General features: G+C 40.2%; 1 protein-coding gene across 8 annotated transcripts in view; it reads right to left on the bottom strand.

Moving 5' to 3' along the window:
• Trpm3 (transient receptor potential cation channel subfamily M member 3) overlaps window positions 1–16,062 on the bottom strand; it is a 281,511-nt gene that overhangs the window by 252,430 nt on the left and 13,019 nt on the right. For all 8 annotated transcript variants that reach the window (XR_007594808.1, XM_050159348.1, XM_050159396.1 and 5 more), the window contains 2 exons: window positions 9,928–10,141; window positions 6,381–6,505 (listed from right to left, as the gene is read on the bottom strand). Coding sequence is in view for 7 of the 8 variants with exons in the window: in XM_050159348.1 (XP_050015305.1) it covers window positions 6,381–6,505; window positions 9,928–10,141 (339 nt within the window). In the remaining variant the exon portion in view is untranslated. The remainder of the gene's footprint in view (window positions 1–6,380; window positions 6,506–9,927; window positions 10,142–16,062) is intronic.

Genomic DNA, 16,062 nt, shown 5'->3' with positions numbered 1-16,062 from the left:
CACTAAACCATATGAACTATTCAACACTCCACTTCAAAACAGACTCAACCGTAGGTCGATCTAAGTATCCTGAGCAGTTCAAGGCCGATGGACCTATTGATGCTCATCAGGTTAGGCATATTAAATGGATTTCAATTTATACTATTCATGGCTCACAGTGGGATTATGGCAATAACCTCACCACAATATACCCTAAAGAGTAACTGAGAAGCAAACCTTAAAGAATGATGCCCTCAAATCAATAATAGCTCTTAGGATATAAACAATATTGCTTAGCAGGTAAGGGTACAGTATGGTAGCATTGGCTAAAATCCCAGCCGCATCCTTCACTGGTCATGGAACACCTGGAAGGTTGACTCAATCTCTCTTTTTGAAAAAAAAAGTTTTGAGATTTTATTAGTTCTTATTTTATGTGTATGTTTTTTTGCCTGCACAGATGTCTGTGTACCATGTATGCAGTGCCTTGGTGGCTAGAAGAGGTAACAAATCTCCTGAGACTAGAGTTATAGACGGCTGTGAGCTGCCATGTGGGTACTGGGATTCAAACCCCAGTTCTCTGGAAGAAGAGCCAGCACTCTTAACCACTGAACCATCTTTGGAGCCCCAACTGATTTAGGTTTGCCACCACCAAAATGAGCATAATGGATGATAATTATTTCTGAGCACCCTGTGGAGAACTAAATGAGTTTTTATGCAAGGAGCTAGGTATCTGGTGGTTCTTAGTACAAAACTGTTAGTATAATAACGGATGATGATAAACTTCTATTCTAAAGCCCTTTTAATATCTCGACACAACCTTGCAAGTGTAACTTCTTCCCTCTTCTTCAGTTACAGATGGTTTCTTTTTTTTCTGTCTCCTAAGCTTTGGACTCTTTACCACCTCATGACCCTTCTAGGATAATTTTTGCAGAATTATTATCTGTTTTTTCCAAAAGCCCTTTTCCATGACCACTATGTGATGAAGCTCAAATCCATCTTGTCTCAAGGAAGAGTCCCTCACAGTGTGACTCCCATGGGCTGCCCCATCTGTTACCCTTATCCCCCAAGCACATTGTTTTTAATCCCTTACATTAGAACTGCATAGCCAACCCCACCTCTCTCCTGTTCCCTGGAACATCAGCACCTTCTCTGCTGCTTAAATCCCTCACCCTGGGACTCCTGTAGATGACCCGTCTCTCCTTGGTGCCATTGACGCTGATGCTGCCTTTCTTCTTCTGCCTGTGCTTGCCTTTTGTCACGCCACTAAAGCAGTTTGGATCAATGTGCCAGTGATGTCTAAACAACAGTTCTGATTCCCGGCCATCCTCAGTCTGTCATTAGCACTTGGCTCCCTTCGCTCTGCCTTTCTGAAGCACCGCCTTCCCCTCGTCACCATAACTTACGGTTCAGTCCCTACATCTCAGCCCCTCGTAAGTTCCTTTTGTTGGCTCTTTTCCCCCCGTTTGGCCACAAAATTGCAGAGATCATCAGGATCCAGGTTTTCTTTCCCTCCCTGTCCACCCTCTCATGGTGACGCCAACCACCAGGATGGCCTGATTGCCACCATCTGAGATGACTTCTAAATCCAAGCTTGTAGACAAATCTTTCTGCTTTTGCCTCACACACCACGTAGCTTGCCAGAAATCCTCCTGGAAATGTCTCAAGGAAACCTCAAAGTGAACATGCTCAAATTCAAATTCATCATTACCTTAACTAAAACTTTGCTTCTGACACAAGTGATCCTAACTATTGCCTTGGCAGTTTGCCCAGAACCTGTGTGGTCCAGGCTCAGCAATCTCTGACTCTGCCCTGTATCACTAACAGATGTCGTTGGGTTTCCTTGCCTTTGACTCTTTCCTTGCACATCCTCTGGGTATATCCTGTCTAACATAGTCATAGAAGTCCAAAAAAATCTCATACTGGGACCACTGTTGGGATGCCTTTTCAATTTATGGTGTGAAGTCATATTTGGCTTGCCCCCAGGATAACTGACAAGTGTATTGAGTTCATAACCACATCCAATCCGGCAATCAATTGTGTTATGGACCTTGGTAGTTCTTGGCTTAAAATGCAAAGATAGCGTTAAAAGGACCCTTTTCACAAGAATTCCCAAAGGCTATAAAAACTCAAGGAGATAAACTTGTAATTTATTGAAGTACAACTCTGAATAGATAGTTTAATAATTTGATATGTCAGAAAATCTCCCAGACATAATGTTCATCCTTAAGTTAAAACAAAAACATAGCTTTGCTTCTGATTATAGATTTTTAATTTGGGATGTGTCTGGTTAATGTGGTTGGTGAGAGATAAAGATTTCAAAAAAATTTAGTTGCCTCCTATAATTCTTGTTAAGCTATTTTCTAAAGAAATATAAATTTAAAATGTGTTAAGTAAGAATTGGAATTTGCTAGAAATTGTTTCCTGACTTCACACTGGAGGTGCTTTTATAAGTTATCTGTCTAAGCCAAGATTTTTTTAGATCTCTTGATATGATAAATATTATAAGAGTTGTCTCAGGAAAAAGTTGGATTTTGGGTTCTAGTTCATAGTTCATTTGCTTAACCCCTGAAATGCTGTTCTATTACAAGGCATATTCAATGAATTATAATTAGCTTTTCTAGATATGATCATGATAATACTATATAGCAACAGAAAAACCATTTTTACAATTAATTTAGGGATGAAGACATTAAGTGTTCGAATGCCCTACAATGACTGACATTCTCAAGCAAAGTGTTATACTAATGTTTAATATTTCAGGCACTGTAACACTGGTGAAACAAACTAAAATTTTATATCCCCTCCTACCCCAATTTCTTATCTGTATCTGTTGTGAACTATACTGCAGGCTTTGGTGTACTGACTTCCCTTCCTTTGGATATATGCCTAGAAGTGGGATAGCTGGATCCTCTGGTATAGCTATTTTTAGTTTTTGAGGAACCTCTATACTGTTCTGAATAATGATTGGGCTAATCTATATTACTATCACCAGTACATGAAGTCCATTTTTGCACATCTTTGCCAGAATTTTTTATTTATTTTATAATACCTGTTTTCATTGTAGTTAGGATTTACATGTCCCTGATAGCTAATACTATTCAGTGTTTCAATATGTTAAGAAACTTGGTTATTTTCCCATTTTAAAGTTAGAAGATTTAAGTGTTTTTAAGTTTCTAAGTAGTCTAGCTATATTACCCCTTTGTTAGAGAAGTAATGGCAATTATTTCCTTTTATTCTGTAGGCTGCTTATTTATCCTGTTGCTCCTCATACTGTGGAGATGTTTTGAGTTTGATTTCATCCCAACTAGTCAAGTTTTGCTTTGGTTTCCTGCCATTGCAGGTCCCCTGTAGAAAGTTACGGCCCCTATGGGGCCTTAAAAGCCTCCTTCTTCATCTTCTTCACCTCATTAAGCCTTTGATCCCCACTCCTCATTTCAATGATTTTTTTTTCCTTTTATTGAAACTAGATTTTCTTACATAATATGTTCTGATTATGGCTTCCCCTGTCTGTAAAACTCCCAGCTTCTCCCCTCCCCACCCCCAATCTGGTTCTATCTCGAACAGAGAGTGAGAGATAAGGATCCAATCTGAATCCTTTGGGGATCTGCACCCTTCTCGGCACCGCTTCTACAGTGAGCCCTTTTGGGGCTCTGCTAGGCATCGGGTACGTGTGCATGCATGGCATCTCTGCTCAGTTTCGTTGTGCCACTTGTTCCTTTTGCCAATGCCCTGCTAGGACACTGCTGCTCCACAGCAGATCTTGACATCAGATTTTTGTGGTGCTGCCAGCTTACATGCCCTCAGGAGTCTTTTGGCTATCTGGGGCACTGTGGTTCCATACAGACCTTAAGGTCATTATTTCCTGTTCTGTGAAGAATGTCATTGACATTTTCATAGGGCTTGCATTGAGTGGGCGGTATATTTAAAGAATACTAATTCTTCCAGTCCACAAACATGAGAAGCTTGTACACTTTTAATGTCTTCTTAAGACATCATCAGTGTCTTATAATTATTATTGAGTCCTTTCACTCCCTTGAGTGTTTATTCCCCAGTATTCCTTGCATTGTCCAGAATCCAGGCAGTAAGTGCAGGTTAGGCTCTTTCAGTGTTGCAATACTAATCCTTTAAAGGACATCTAGTGCATTTAGGTCACAGTCAGTCTGGGATGTTGTAGACCCCCAGCATAGACTTTATAACCCTAAAAGCAGAGCTTAGCACCTTTGGTATTTGTGGGGAGAAGACCTGGTTGTTCATTAAGAAGGAGGGAAGTGCTGGGAACTTCTAATCACATGTCTATGATCACACACTACTTTTTATTTGATCTTTCTTCCAGCTCTCCTAGTTCTCTGTGAGGTGTGGCTTGTTTTTGTTAGCTCTCTGGGAGCATGAAGGATGAAGGCACACAATTTACGGGGTATATGAGCACCTTTCCCTACCCTCTGGGCTAGCACCAAGACCATTTTAATTATTGGGACACTATAAAACATCTCTTGGTCCTACTAACATGTGTATATTATTTGCATATGATGGAAATGTGATAAGAAGAGGAAAATAAATTGGGACTGAGTTTTCCAACTCACAAGGGAGAAATTGCTAACAGAAGTCTTGCTTCCTGTCATCCTATGGCAGTCACAAGGTCAACAGGTATGAACTAGGATAAGCCAGCATTCCCTGCCTGTGCTAGGCCAATGAAGTTGTTATCTTGTTACTGTGTCTTTAAAGAATGCTTTAGCTTATTCATAGTTTATATGGATGAGAAAAATTCTAGAACTGCAACCCCAGTTGAATAATAATGCTTATGATAGAAACATTTAAGTCATGACCCTTCCAAAATGACTTCTGAGTCATCCTAACATTTGAAATAATTAATTTATACCCTCATATTTGGTCTAACTAAAAAAATCAGTATTTATTTAAAATCCAGCTTGGAGTTTGAGGCTAGTTTATTCTGGGAAAAGTAGTCCCAGATACTCTGAAATGATAGCAAGCCTCTTTCCCAGTCAGACCTGCCTGCCTCACAGTTTGGGGATTGCCAGCTGGATGAAGCATCCAGGAAACTTTAGTTAAGAAACCCCTTTCCTATCTTGCTTTCTTTCTCCTCCATCCCATGTCTTCCTGCTAACTTTGCATTTACGTGTGTTATTTGGTAGTGTTGGCCATGCGTGCACATTGGGTATCACCTCTAGAATCTGCTCTTCTGTTTCATAGCATCCTCTCTTGGGTTGCATAAAAAGATGTCTGTCTGATGTGAGAATGACAAGACTGTGCTCCAGACTCAGAACAAAAGAATGAGTTTTGAAGCAGCTGGTCCCTAGGATCTAGTATCTTATTGTGGCTCCAACAGGTCTCTTTATAGCAAATTATTTAGCATAAATGTTTTACCTCTGTGGGGCTTTAATTAAAGAAGAGTAAATTGCTTTAATGTACTGAATAATGATAAAAGTTTTATTGTTATTGGAGGAATAAACTATAGTCACTTGCTTACTACTAGTTTATCGATTCTGGTTGATGGACTTTTGAGAAGTTATATAGAGAGCAATATCCCTGGGAAGGTTGTAATACTGTTTATATTTTGCAAGTGGATTCCCCAGAAAAACAAACAGAAATGAAATCTTAACCTAGAAAAAAAATGGGAAGAATGCTCTAAACTTCTACTGTTGGTTAGTGTGTAGTTTTGGACATAAGAAAGAGAAATAGAGACTGGCACTCTTTTATATTTGGGCCAGGGCTTTTTAAAGCTAGATGGAAATACGTCATAGCCAAGTACTTACCAAAGGAGGGGCCAACAAGGGAAGTCATGATGTTGAATGGAAGGCACTCCTTTTGGCTTTCCTCAATTGGGCAATTGAGCATGCTAATGCTACAAAAGCCTGAGCCTTGCAGTGGGAGAGCCCTACTCTGATGGAGCACAGCTCTGATGGAGCACAGCTCGGATGGTTACAGCTCTGATTCAGCATAGTTCAGAGGACTACTGCTCTGAGGGACTATGACTCTGATGAAGCACAGCTCAGACAACTTCTGATTTGCTGGAGTACCACTTTGATGGAGCACAGCTCTGATAGAGCACAGCTCAGATGACTTCATCTTCGATGCACTACTGCTCTGATGAACCAGCCAGTTCATGCTGCCCTATATTACGTGGGATAAATGCAGGCTGGTATTGTCATGCCAAGAATATGTTGTTTGAGCAGAGGCAGAGCAGTTGGTCTATCTTATATTTGACTTTTCTTGGTTGGGATAATTGACATGGAACTTATCTACATAGAGTTTGGAAACAAGAAATCATTTAGTAAATTTTTTATAATGTGAGTTTGACTTTGAGAGTTGGACTCAAAAGTATCATTCTGATGTATTACAGCTGCTAGGAGAAGTCAAATAATAGAACACTCCTCATGACTTACATCTCTTCCAATCAGGTCCTCCTGGTTTTCCACAATTCCCCAGGGGGCGATACCTATGGTACATATCTTCCCTCGAGACTTAGAGGCATGGTCCTTCAAGGCATCTCCAACGTGACGAATGACTCCTAGGAGCAGAGAGAGAGAGGGATTAACTTTGTCTTTTAAGGGCAGTGACCTTCCTACCATTCTGCAGGAAATTAATGAGTGCCTGTAACTTGGGGGAGAGTGTTGGGTATACAATTCTGACATGTTTCTATAAAGGCTACATTTAGAAGAAACTTCATAAGAGTGGCTATCATGCAGATATGTTTATCAGATTTAATAAAAATTTAAACAATGCATTTCTTTAACTCACATGGAAAAAGAGAATATCTAATGTCAGCAAAGAATAAATACAATTATGGTATAATTAGAGGACCCTTTTCTTGTAAGCATGGTGATTTATTAGTATCCTCGCATCCTTGGAATAAAAAACACAAAAGTTAATTTATTCCACAGTCCGTGAAAGAATTAGGGTCATTTCTGTAGTTATTTACCTAAGATTTTATTAACTTCAATTTCCTCTTTCTATTTATATCACATAATGTGGAAAGCGTAGTAATAATGCTGTCTTACTCAATGGCAAATTTATGCTAAAACGTGTGAGCACACCTTTAATATTCACCATTCTCCGTGTTTCCCCCTTCTGTTAATGATTGCCTCACAGTTAAAAGCAAAAGACTTCAGATTGCAGCAGTAGGGAACCTGATCTTATTTTAAGAAAGCATTTAAAGGATAGACAGTTTCTAATCCTTTAGCTCCCTTCTTGAGCAATTGTTTCTATATATGACTTGTAAGATACATTTTCTAAGAATTTACGCTCATCAACATTCTCCCCATTCCCCAAGAAGCATTCATCCTCAGGTGCCCTCCCTTCTACGAATATTAAGTCGAATATGATTCCTTGCACACAGAGCAGCTTGTGAGTCCCCAACAGCTCCAGATTGCACTGTTGCATTCTCTAGTGATGCATAGCAGCATGTGAGATATGCCCTCTGACGTCAACTGTGGGCCTTGAGGGACTGGCTGACTCCAAATAAGGGCTCGGAAACCATTGCACTGACCAGGCAGAACACGCCCAGCAGTGTCACTGTGGAGACGTCATACGTGTTTCAGTAGCTCAGTTGCCAAGTAGACGTGAGATCAGACCAAAAGAGTCTTTTTAGGAATCAGCTAAACCTCCTTGAGCACTAATCCACAGTGCGCTCTACTGAGAGCCTGGGAGAAAAGGCTCACCTGTTAGCTTGCCAATGCATCATCTAAGTAAAAACATTTCTGGACACAACTTTCAGACAAAAAAGAGAAAATCTATAAATATTAATATAATACGCAAAACACATCTAACTTTACAGCATGCCTCTGTGTCTGCCTTGGTTTTCTCTTCCTGCCACCACGTTTAACAGCCATCATTAAAGTCCTGTACTCTGAACCAGACATTAGTTGTTTGGTTTCTAGTATTTTGGATGTAATCCCCCACCTCTGCTTTTGAATACATTTCATAAAAGAAGAAACCCAACTAGCAATCCAACCTTCTAAATATAGAAAATTGGTTGAAATTTTTTTTCCGAGCCCTTTGAGTCTTCCATTGGGCGGGTCTCTCTATATACCAGGAAAGCAAAAGACAAAATAATTACAAGTAAGCACTTTTTACATAGTGAATCAAAAATGTGGGGGATAATATCTGAACAGTCACTAAAATTTTTCTTTACAGGATCAACAGTAAGAGCTGACTGAGCAGGTCAGCCAAAGATGCTGCCAGCTGATGGGCTGGACTGGGCTTTATAACACATTACTGGTGTGGACCATCTATACAGTTGACTGCCAAAACACGCCTGTTTAGCTGAGTGCTGACTGCTCACAAATTCTAGCTGTGTAGGAGATTTTAGTTTTGATGTCACTCAAGCAGCATCCAAGCTAAAACTCAATTATTGTTTAATAAGAGCACATTAGTTGGTCTGGAGTTATATACTCTGGATGTCCCACTAATTTCATCAAATGTGCCCATGTGTACAGGCTTTGAGCCTTATGACACATTTGTATTTGCTTATTACAAAATTACTAGGATACTTTTGCTATTCTTTTGGAGGTCTCTCCCTAGCCCTCTCTCAAGCCCTAGCTATCCTGGAACTTGTTGTTATAGACAAGGCTGACCTCAAACTCACAGAGATCCACCTGCCTCTCATTGCTGAGTTTTGGCGTTAAGGGCACGCACCACCACACCTGGCGTTGGTGTGCTTTTAATAGAGAATCTCTGACTCGGGGTCTCTGGCAACAAAGTTTACTTCATTATCTATTGCATACTAATCATGTTCTGCAGACAAGAGCCTAACTAAGTGGTTATTAGAATTGATTTAATTACATGCCTGTATCATACTATGGAAATTTATGTGGCAGACAGGAAAAAGTATTTGGAATCCAAGGAAGTTTTGAATTAAATATCTGTTGGTGTAGAATATTTTAAGAAACATTTAACATTATAAACATACATGGGTCTGGAGAGATGTTCAGTGGTTAGGAGCATATACAGCTTTTGCAGAGGATCCAAGTTTGGTTTCAAGTACCCATGTTGGGCAGTTCACAACTGCCTGTAACTCTCTATCCAAGAAGGGTCCAATGCTTCTGGCTTCTAAGGGCACTACCCTAATGCACACAAACCTACTCAGACACGCACACATACGTATAAATAAAAGTAAAATATCTTAAATAAGCATGCAGTAATCTATACTTACCCTTATAATTCACGCCCCAGATAGAAATGGCATTTAAAAAGTAGGGCTAGAAAGATGCCCGGTAGATAAAGCAACTGTCATACAAGTGTAAGGACCTGAGTTCGAACCACCAGAACCCATGTAAAAGCCAGATACAGTAGTATTCTGAGCATCTGTAGCATGCCCATAGAGAGATGAACGGCAGAGAATGGAGAGTCATGAGAGGCTCACTGGACAACTAGTCTGGTGTATACAGCAGTGAACAGCAGAGAAACCCTGCCTCAACAAGGGGAAAGGCAAGGACTGACAGACACATGTAGATCTCTCGCTTTCTCCCTCCCCCCCCCCCCCCCCCCCCTCCCCCTCTCCCCCCCCCCCTCCCCCCCCCCCCCCCCCCCCCCCCTCTCTCTCTCTCTCTCTCTCTCTCTCTCTCTCTCTCTCTCTCTCTCTCTCTCTCACACACACACACACACACACACACACACACACACACACACACTTAAAAAGTTATTTGGTACCAAGCTGGAAATTGCATAAATTACGAAGGCAAACATTCCAATTTGAAACAAAAAGTTATTTTTTAAAGCGCTAGTGGATACCCATGATAATTTGCCCGACTGAAAACATCCTGCAAATTTCCATTAGTCGTGTATTCAAATCCTTTAAGTCATTAAATAGTAAAGCCATTTCTCATATGCAGTTCTTTTTAGCTAAAAACCATCTATATAGCTATGTCTAAGGTTTTCAGCTAAGAAGAATAATATTATCACAGCTGCCTTTCTTCATCTCACTCTGGTTACCTGTGTTGACCCCTCCCGTGAAGATCCATGCTCCCGTTGTCATGGCTGCTTTGATGAGCCCTTTCCCAAAGACTTGCTTGAGTTTGGGCTGGAGTTCAAAGTTCTGCAGCCCTCCGTGCACAGAGATGAGAAGTTTGGGTAGCTCCAGTTGCCATTCCTTGGTCATCAGGTGTAGCAAGAGATCAGGTTTCGTATCAAAAGATACTCGAACATACTAGAATAAAGATGGACAATTAGGGAGATGGGCAGGGCTGCCTGGGGCTGTTGGACTTTGTGATAGTTAGACGTGCTGTACTTGAAGAAAATGGTTTTTTTTTTGTATGTGTGTGAAATTAGATATTTTAAAGAGAAGGGATCATTTCCTTTACCAAAAGGGCTTCAGGAGACAGAGGACTCCCTGCTTTTAAAGGTTTTGTCGAAATTATTATTATTATAATTATTATTTTGTCGAGGTTATTGCCAACTAAAATATTACCCGATTTCTATAAAATACAGTTTAAACACAATTTTCCTGGTAAGCTTTTTGTCTAAAACAAATCATGTTGATTTTTTCATTGTTCATATTTGTATACTTCAAACACTCCTAATATTTTCAACATGATCAATCCCTTTAAATAAACTACATGTAGATACAGCTATGTCTTTGTGTTTCTATGATCTTGTCATTTTGAGGTTCCAGAAGACTCAAAAGTTCTACAGAATAACATGAAAAATTTAAAATCAAGCTATAGTAGGTTATATATAGCTGTAAATGTATCTCAGATAGCCTGTCTTTTGTCTAGCTACCTATGTAAAATCTATGTATCTCCGACTTATCTATCATTTACCTATGTATCTATATCTGTCCTCAGTCAATCAATCAACCAACCATTCGTATTTATTTAATTTTTATGAGACACTATGTAGCTATGACTGGTCTGGAACAGGCTATTGAAATCAGGCTGACTTCATACTCATCGTGATCCTCCTGTTTCTGTCTTCAAAGTGCTGAAACAAGAGATACGTGGCACCACACACAGTTTGTCTTAATTCTAAAAGATCAGTGACAGAAAATATGCCAGCTATTGCTATAGTTGAAAATGAAAAGATATAACAGAAACCAAGGGTTTACTAGAAATCAGGGTTTTACTGGACACAACAGGAAATCCTAAGCATGTATAACAAATGCTGTAAGTATATGATAATATATAGGATCATATACAGGTTTTAGTTCAGCTGCATAGTTGCTATACTAGGCAATTAGAGAAAATCTTGTGAAATGTACTATTGACATGGCATGAAACACAGAGACACTCAATTCCGAAAGGAAGTCGGCTTGGAAGCACGAAGCAGGGCTGGATCTGAGAGGCTCTCCCAAAATCTGCAGCCCCTCAACATCTGTCCTTATGACTTTCTGAAGTCTGGGGGAGTTTTTGTGGAAAACTGGTACACATCAAAGCCCTCAACTCTGAAACATTAGGAGGAAAAGCTGAGGACTTATATGAAAGAAAGCTGTAGGGACACTGGCATGCCTCCACTATGGCACGCTGAGGTAGGCTCTGGGTGAGCTGACAAAAGAGTTCCCATTCTATCATTTCTAAACACAAGTTCGCCATCAGTACTTAGTGTGGTTTGAGATGGAGAAAGTGGTGTATTAATGTCAATTTTGGTGGAGTGGAATGACGGCTCCAGGTAAGCAGCGGAAGCAAACACAGACCCTCTGCGAAGGAATCTGTAATAAATCCAGATCAGGAATAACTGCATACCAACAGATAGCTGATCTAGACCCTCCCAGACAGTGAGATGGTCGTAGGATACAGAACAGACACATTCAGTATCTTATATATGGATATCAAAACAAGGAAGAAGAAGTTGTAATGACCATGGCCATTTGAAACCTAGAACAATGTGAAGAAATTAAAGCGAATACTGTAAGTGAAAATTAGCATGGAAAAGGAACATATTGACAATGGTTTCCTAAAAATTAGCCATGGACCTGGAAAGATGAAGGTTTGAAGAAAGACACAGAAAAACTAAAACAACTAAAGATGCTCGGGAGAGTGAGTTAGAAATTCCAAACAACCTTGAAAGAGGCACTGCTTGAGGAGGCATTGGCGGATTATGTCTCAGAAATACTGAAGGATACCAACTCTCAGATCCTGGAGCTCAATGGATCCTAGACAGGATAAATAACAGGAAACTTCAGTCATGATATGTCACAGAAAGCACCCCCTCAAAACGGTTGGGAGAAAGTGCCATCTGTGAAGGCTCTAGACTGGAAGGAAACCCACTCCTCAACATCAGCAATGGAAATTAAAGCCAAGAGAAATGGCCAGTCGGTCTAGAGCTCAGGAAGAAGGTGAAATCCGTTTTATGGATGCCAACCCTGAGTTTCCCTCTGACAGTTTTTCACTGAAGTAAAATTGAAGCTTACATGATCCGGAATGATGACCTCAAACACAAGGTGGGATGTAACTAATTAGTTAACTCACACATGATAAATCCAAAGTCATGTTGATTACACAATATAAACCAATAATCATGCCTAATTTATAGTGTAAAGGGATAGAGATAAAGCATTAGGCAATAAATTAGTAATTAAAATTACAGTATTCTTATGTGCATTTAAATGGGGGATATATCTCAGATATATTGTAGAAGCATGCCTTTGAAACTCTTGGTTGATACCCAACCACAGATAAACAGGATGTGATAGTGCATGCCTGTAATCCCAAGATTTGAAGGGTGGAGGCAGGAGCATCAGAAGTTTGGGACCATCCTGAACTACATGAGATGCTGTCTCAAAAATAAAAAATAACAAGAACCAAAGTAAATTCTGGGCCCTTGAGATGGTTCAGTGAGGAGCACTTCCTTGATACCAAGCCTGAGGACCTGAATGCAATCCCCAGGACCACATGGTAGAAGGAGAGTACCAACTCCCAAAAGTTTTCTCTGACCTCTGGTGCTCACTATGGCTCACACACATATGCACACATATATACACAGAGAAAATTAATTAAAATGTTTAGAATTTTGAAAGTGTTGTACAGGAGAGAAAATAATTGATTAACTAGGTTTGTGGCATGTTGCCGTTATCAGCACTTGTAAGGTGGAGGCAGGATGTTAAGGGGTTCAAAGGCTAGCCTTGGATACATAGTGAATTTGAGGCTAGCCTGGACTTCATAAAATCCTATCTCAAAAAACTTCAAATTATTCACTACCTTTGGGCCAATTACATCCAAACAAAATGAGCTGCCTTTTACATTTATGCTTCACTCACACGACTAAGGGGTGGTAAGTTTTGAGCTCCATTGTATATACATGAGCCCAGCATCCTACATATGGTCCAGTGTTGTTGAAAAGGTCACTCTGTGGGGCCTGAATTCTGCATTCCAGGTACATGTTTTCTAAGTTCCATTTCATAGTCTCCCTTACCATTTCCAATGAGATAGAAAGGATACATGCTGTTTCCAAGCACACACTACACTACTAGTGGGTCACGAGAGGTCCTGTACCTAGCTTTGAATCTCCAACCTTTATCTGGCCTTACAGATGCAACTGCCTCTTACTCCTTTTCCCTTACATAAACCAACTAGTCTCCAAGTCCTAGGAGGCATTTTTCAAGATACTCCATTCATCGAGGCCTGGTCTTGGCCCCTTCCACAGTTGTGTTAGCAGTCTGTTCCCTTAAAGGATGTCAGGCTGGGTTCCGGTACAGCCTCCTTGTGGCTTTTCTGTACCCCAGATTACTATGAGACAGCAGCGGGTCAATGGGCTGACTTCTTCCTTGATCATAATATTTATTTTAAATCATTGCATCTTTTTTCATATTCTCTATTCAGGCAAGCAAGCTTCTTTTTATTTTGGCCTTACCCTCACTACTGACAATTTTTTTCCCAGTTTTCTGCACATTTGACTAATACTAATCCCCACGTTCTAAGGTTATGCACTCTGCCCTGTTATTCACAGAAACTATACTCATCTTTCAAGGTTCGCTTCAGTCCCAGTGACTGCCTGAGACTGCAAGCCCATGCTGACACAATGTAATTCTTGCTGAATCACAGTGTGACAGTTCTTTCTGGATGTTTCCTTTATGTGCCATTTCATACCTGTGCTACAGGTTGCCTTTGGCTGTCCATGGCTTTTGGTAAGCTTTGTCAATATTGTTGTGAAGTAGGCACAGGATTATGAGAGATGACTATGTAATCATGGGGATCTGGAGATCATCTCCTCCAACTATTCTGTTTATAGCCCCAGAGAGGAGGCACAAGGGCTGTCTCACAGGGCTATCATATCTAGCTATCCAGTGGTCATTTATTCCATTATTATAGCCATATTGTTAAAATCACTTTGAACCCTGACATCTGTAGATGGGCTTGGCCTTTAACCTTTAAAATGTAAAAATCGCAGGATAGGTAAGCTAGTCAAAAATGGAGGCTCTGATTTAATAGGTCTAGGATTGCATCTTGGCTATCTTCATTTCTAACAGCTCCCTGGGGTCTGCACGTGTGCAGCTCCTGCCCCCCCCAAAAAAAGAGACCTAAATAGTGTGTATATGGTTTGAGTGTATTCTTAAATTTTTTATGTTGAAAATGTTATTTTTTAGGGTAGCCGTTTGGAGAGTAGTTAGGTCACGAGGACACTGTCCTCCTGAATAGATTACAGCTCTTATGGCAGGAATGAGGTCCTGAGAAAAGGATGTGTTTGCTCTCGTTCCTGCTGGTGATGGTCATGTGTGCACACAGACATGAGTTCTTTCCTTGGCATTGACTGCAGGAAGACGACACTGAACAATGGGCCACACTGGCAACAAGTCCCTAACTCTGAACTTCCCATTTTCCAGAAGTGTGAAAAATAAGAGTCTATTCTTTATACACTTCTCATTCTCAGATATTCTTCTACAGCAGCACAAGGAAGGACTAAGGCAACATATCTGGTATTTGGTTTGGAGCCAATGGAAAGTAAAATACTCTGAAATTTTCTATGGAAAACAAAGAGATGATGGGGAAGAAACTGGCCACAGTAAGTACAATTGGCAAGCTACTCAAGGCATCTTCACTAATGGCACCCATCTTGGCTAGGACTAGCAGAGAAAGTTGAGATTCTGCACAGACCACAGCTAACTATCCCGAACCTGGTAAAGACCACAAACATCCACTTCCTTGACTTGTACCTATTGCCCATAATCTATGACTTATTCTGCTCCTCTCCTGGAAAATAAAAGGCAAATATTTAAGAAAATCAGTATGCTAATTTGTTTTTTTTAAATAATTTTGGTATAAAATAAAAAGAAATTTGGTATAAAAATAATTTTGTTTAGAAATTAGAATAAATGGTTTGGGAGGTAAACTCTTATTAACATTGGGTTAAGCATCATTTTAAGGTTACCTAGACATTTCAATTAAATAGAAACTCTTAAGATGCTATTCCTATGAATGTAGAGACCACATTTCCCACCACACCTCTCAGCTGTATAGAACAATGACCTCACTTGCTCACTCCGCAGCTTCACACTAATTGTGCTCAGAGAAATTGAACAATTCCTATTAAATTGTTAATGTGATTTGAAATTAGGAGCTATTTGGGTCATCGTGAGAAGCAATTCATCTTTTTTTTTTTTTAATTTTGGGATGGGGATGGCATATGTGTGGAGGTGAGAGGGCAGCTTGTGAGAGTCAGTGCTCTCCTTTCACCGTGTAAGTCCTGGGGATTGAACTCAGGTTATCAGCCTTGGCTGCAGGTGCCTTTACTCACTGAGCCATCCCACCAGCCTATGATGAACTATTTTCCCATTATGAGTCATTAATTGCTAAGGGATCATAATGCAAATGACCACACATCTCCCTAGCATGTGTTTCAGATGTGGTCACCTAGGCATTACTCTGGCTTGGTGCTGTTTAGCAACTTCCGACTCACTCCATTATCAGATGCTAACAGCATTGGTCATTTGGACAATGTGAGTATCTCTGACCTGCTAAAGGAGACCAACCCTGACCACTGCACAGGCTACTGTATGGGTTAAACGGTGGATGATGTAATGGCCAAGAAGCTCCAGTAAGTCCAAAGCAGGTAAAGATTCCTTACATTCAACATAGACATAGTGTGCCTGCATTTAACTGATTCAAGTCACATGCTTTTCAAAATAGTTTTTATTTT

Source organism: Alexandromys fortis, unplaced genomic scaffold (genome assembly GCF_014885135.2).
Source record: "Alexandromys fortis isolate MF-2015 unplaced genomic scaffold, M_Fortis_MF-2015_v1.1 scaffold_10, whole genome shotgun sequence".
NCBI lineage: Eukaryota > Metazoa > Chordata > Mammalia > Rodentia > Cricetidae > Alexandromys > Alexandromys fortis.
The sequence above is the reverse complement of the archived record's forward strand: the minus strand, read 5'-3'. Positions and strand labels throughout refer to the sequence as shown.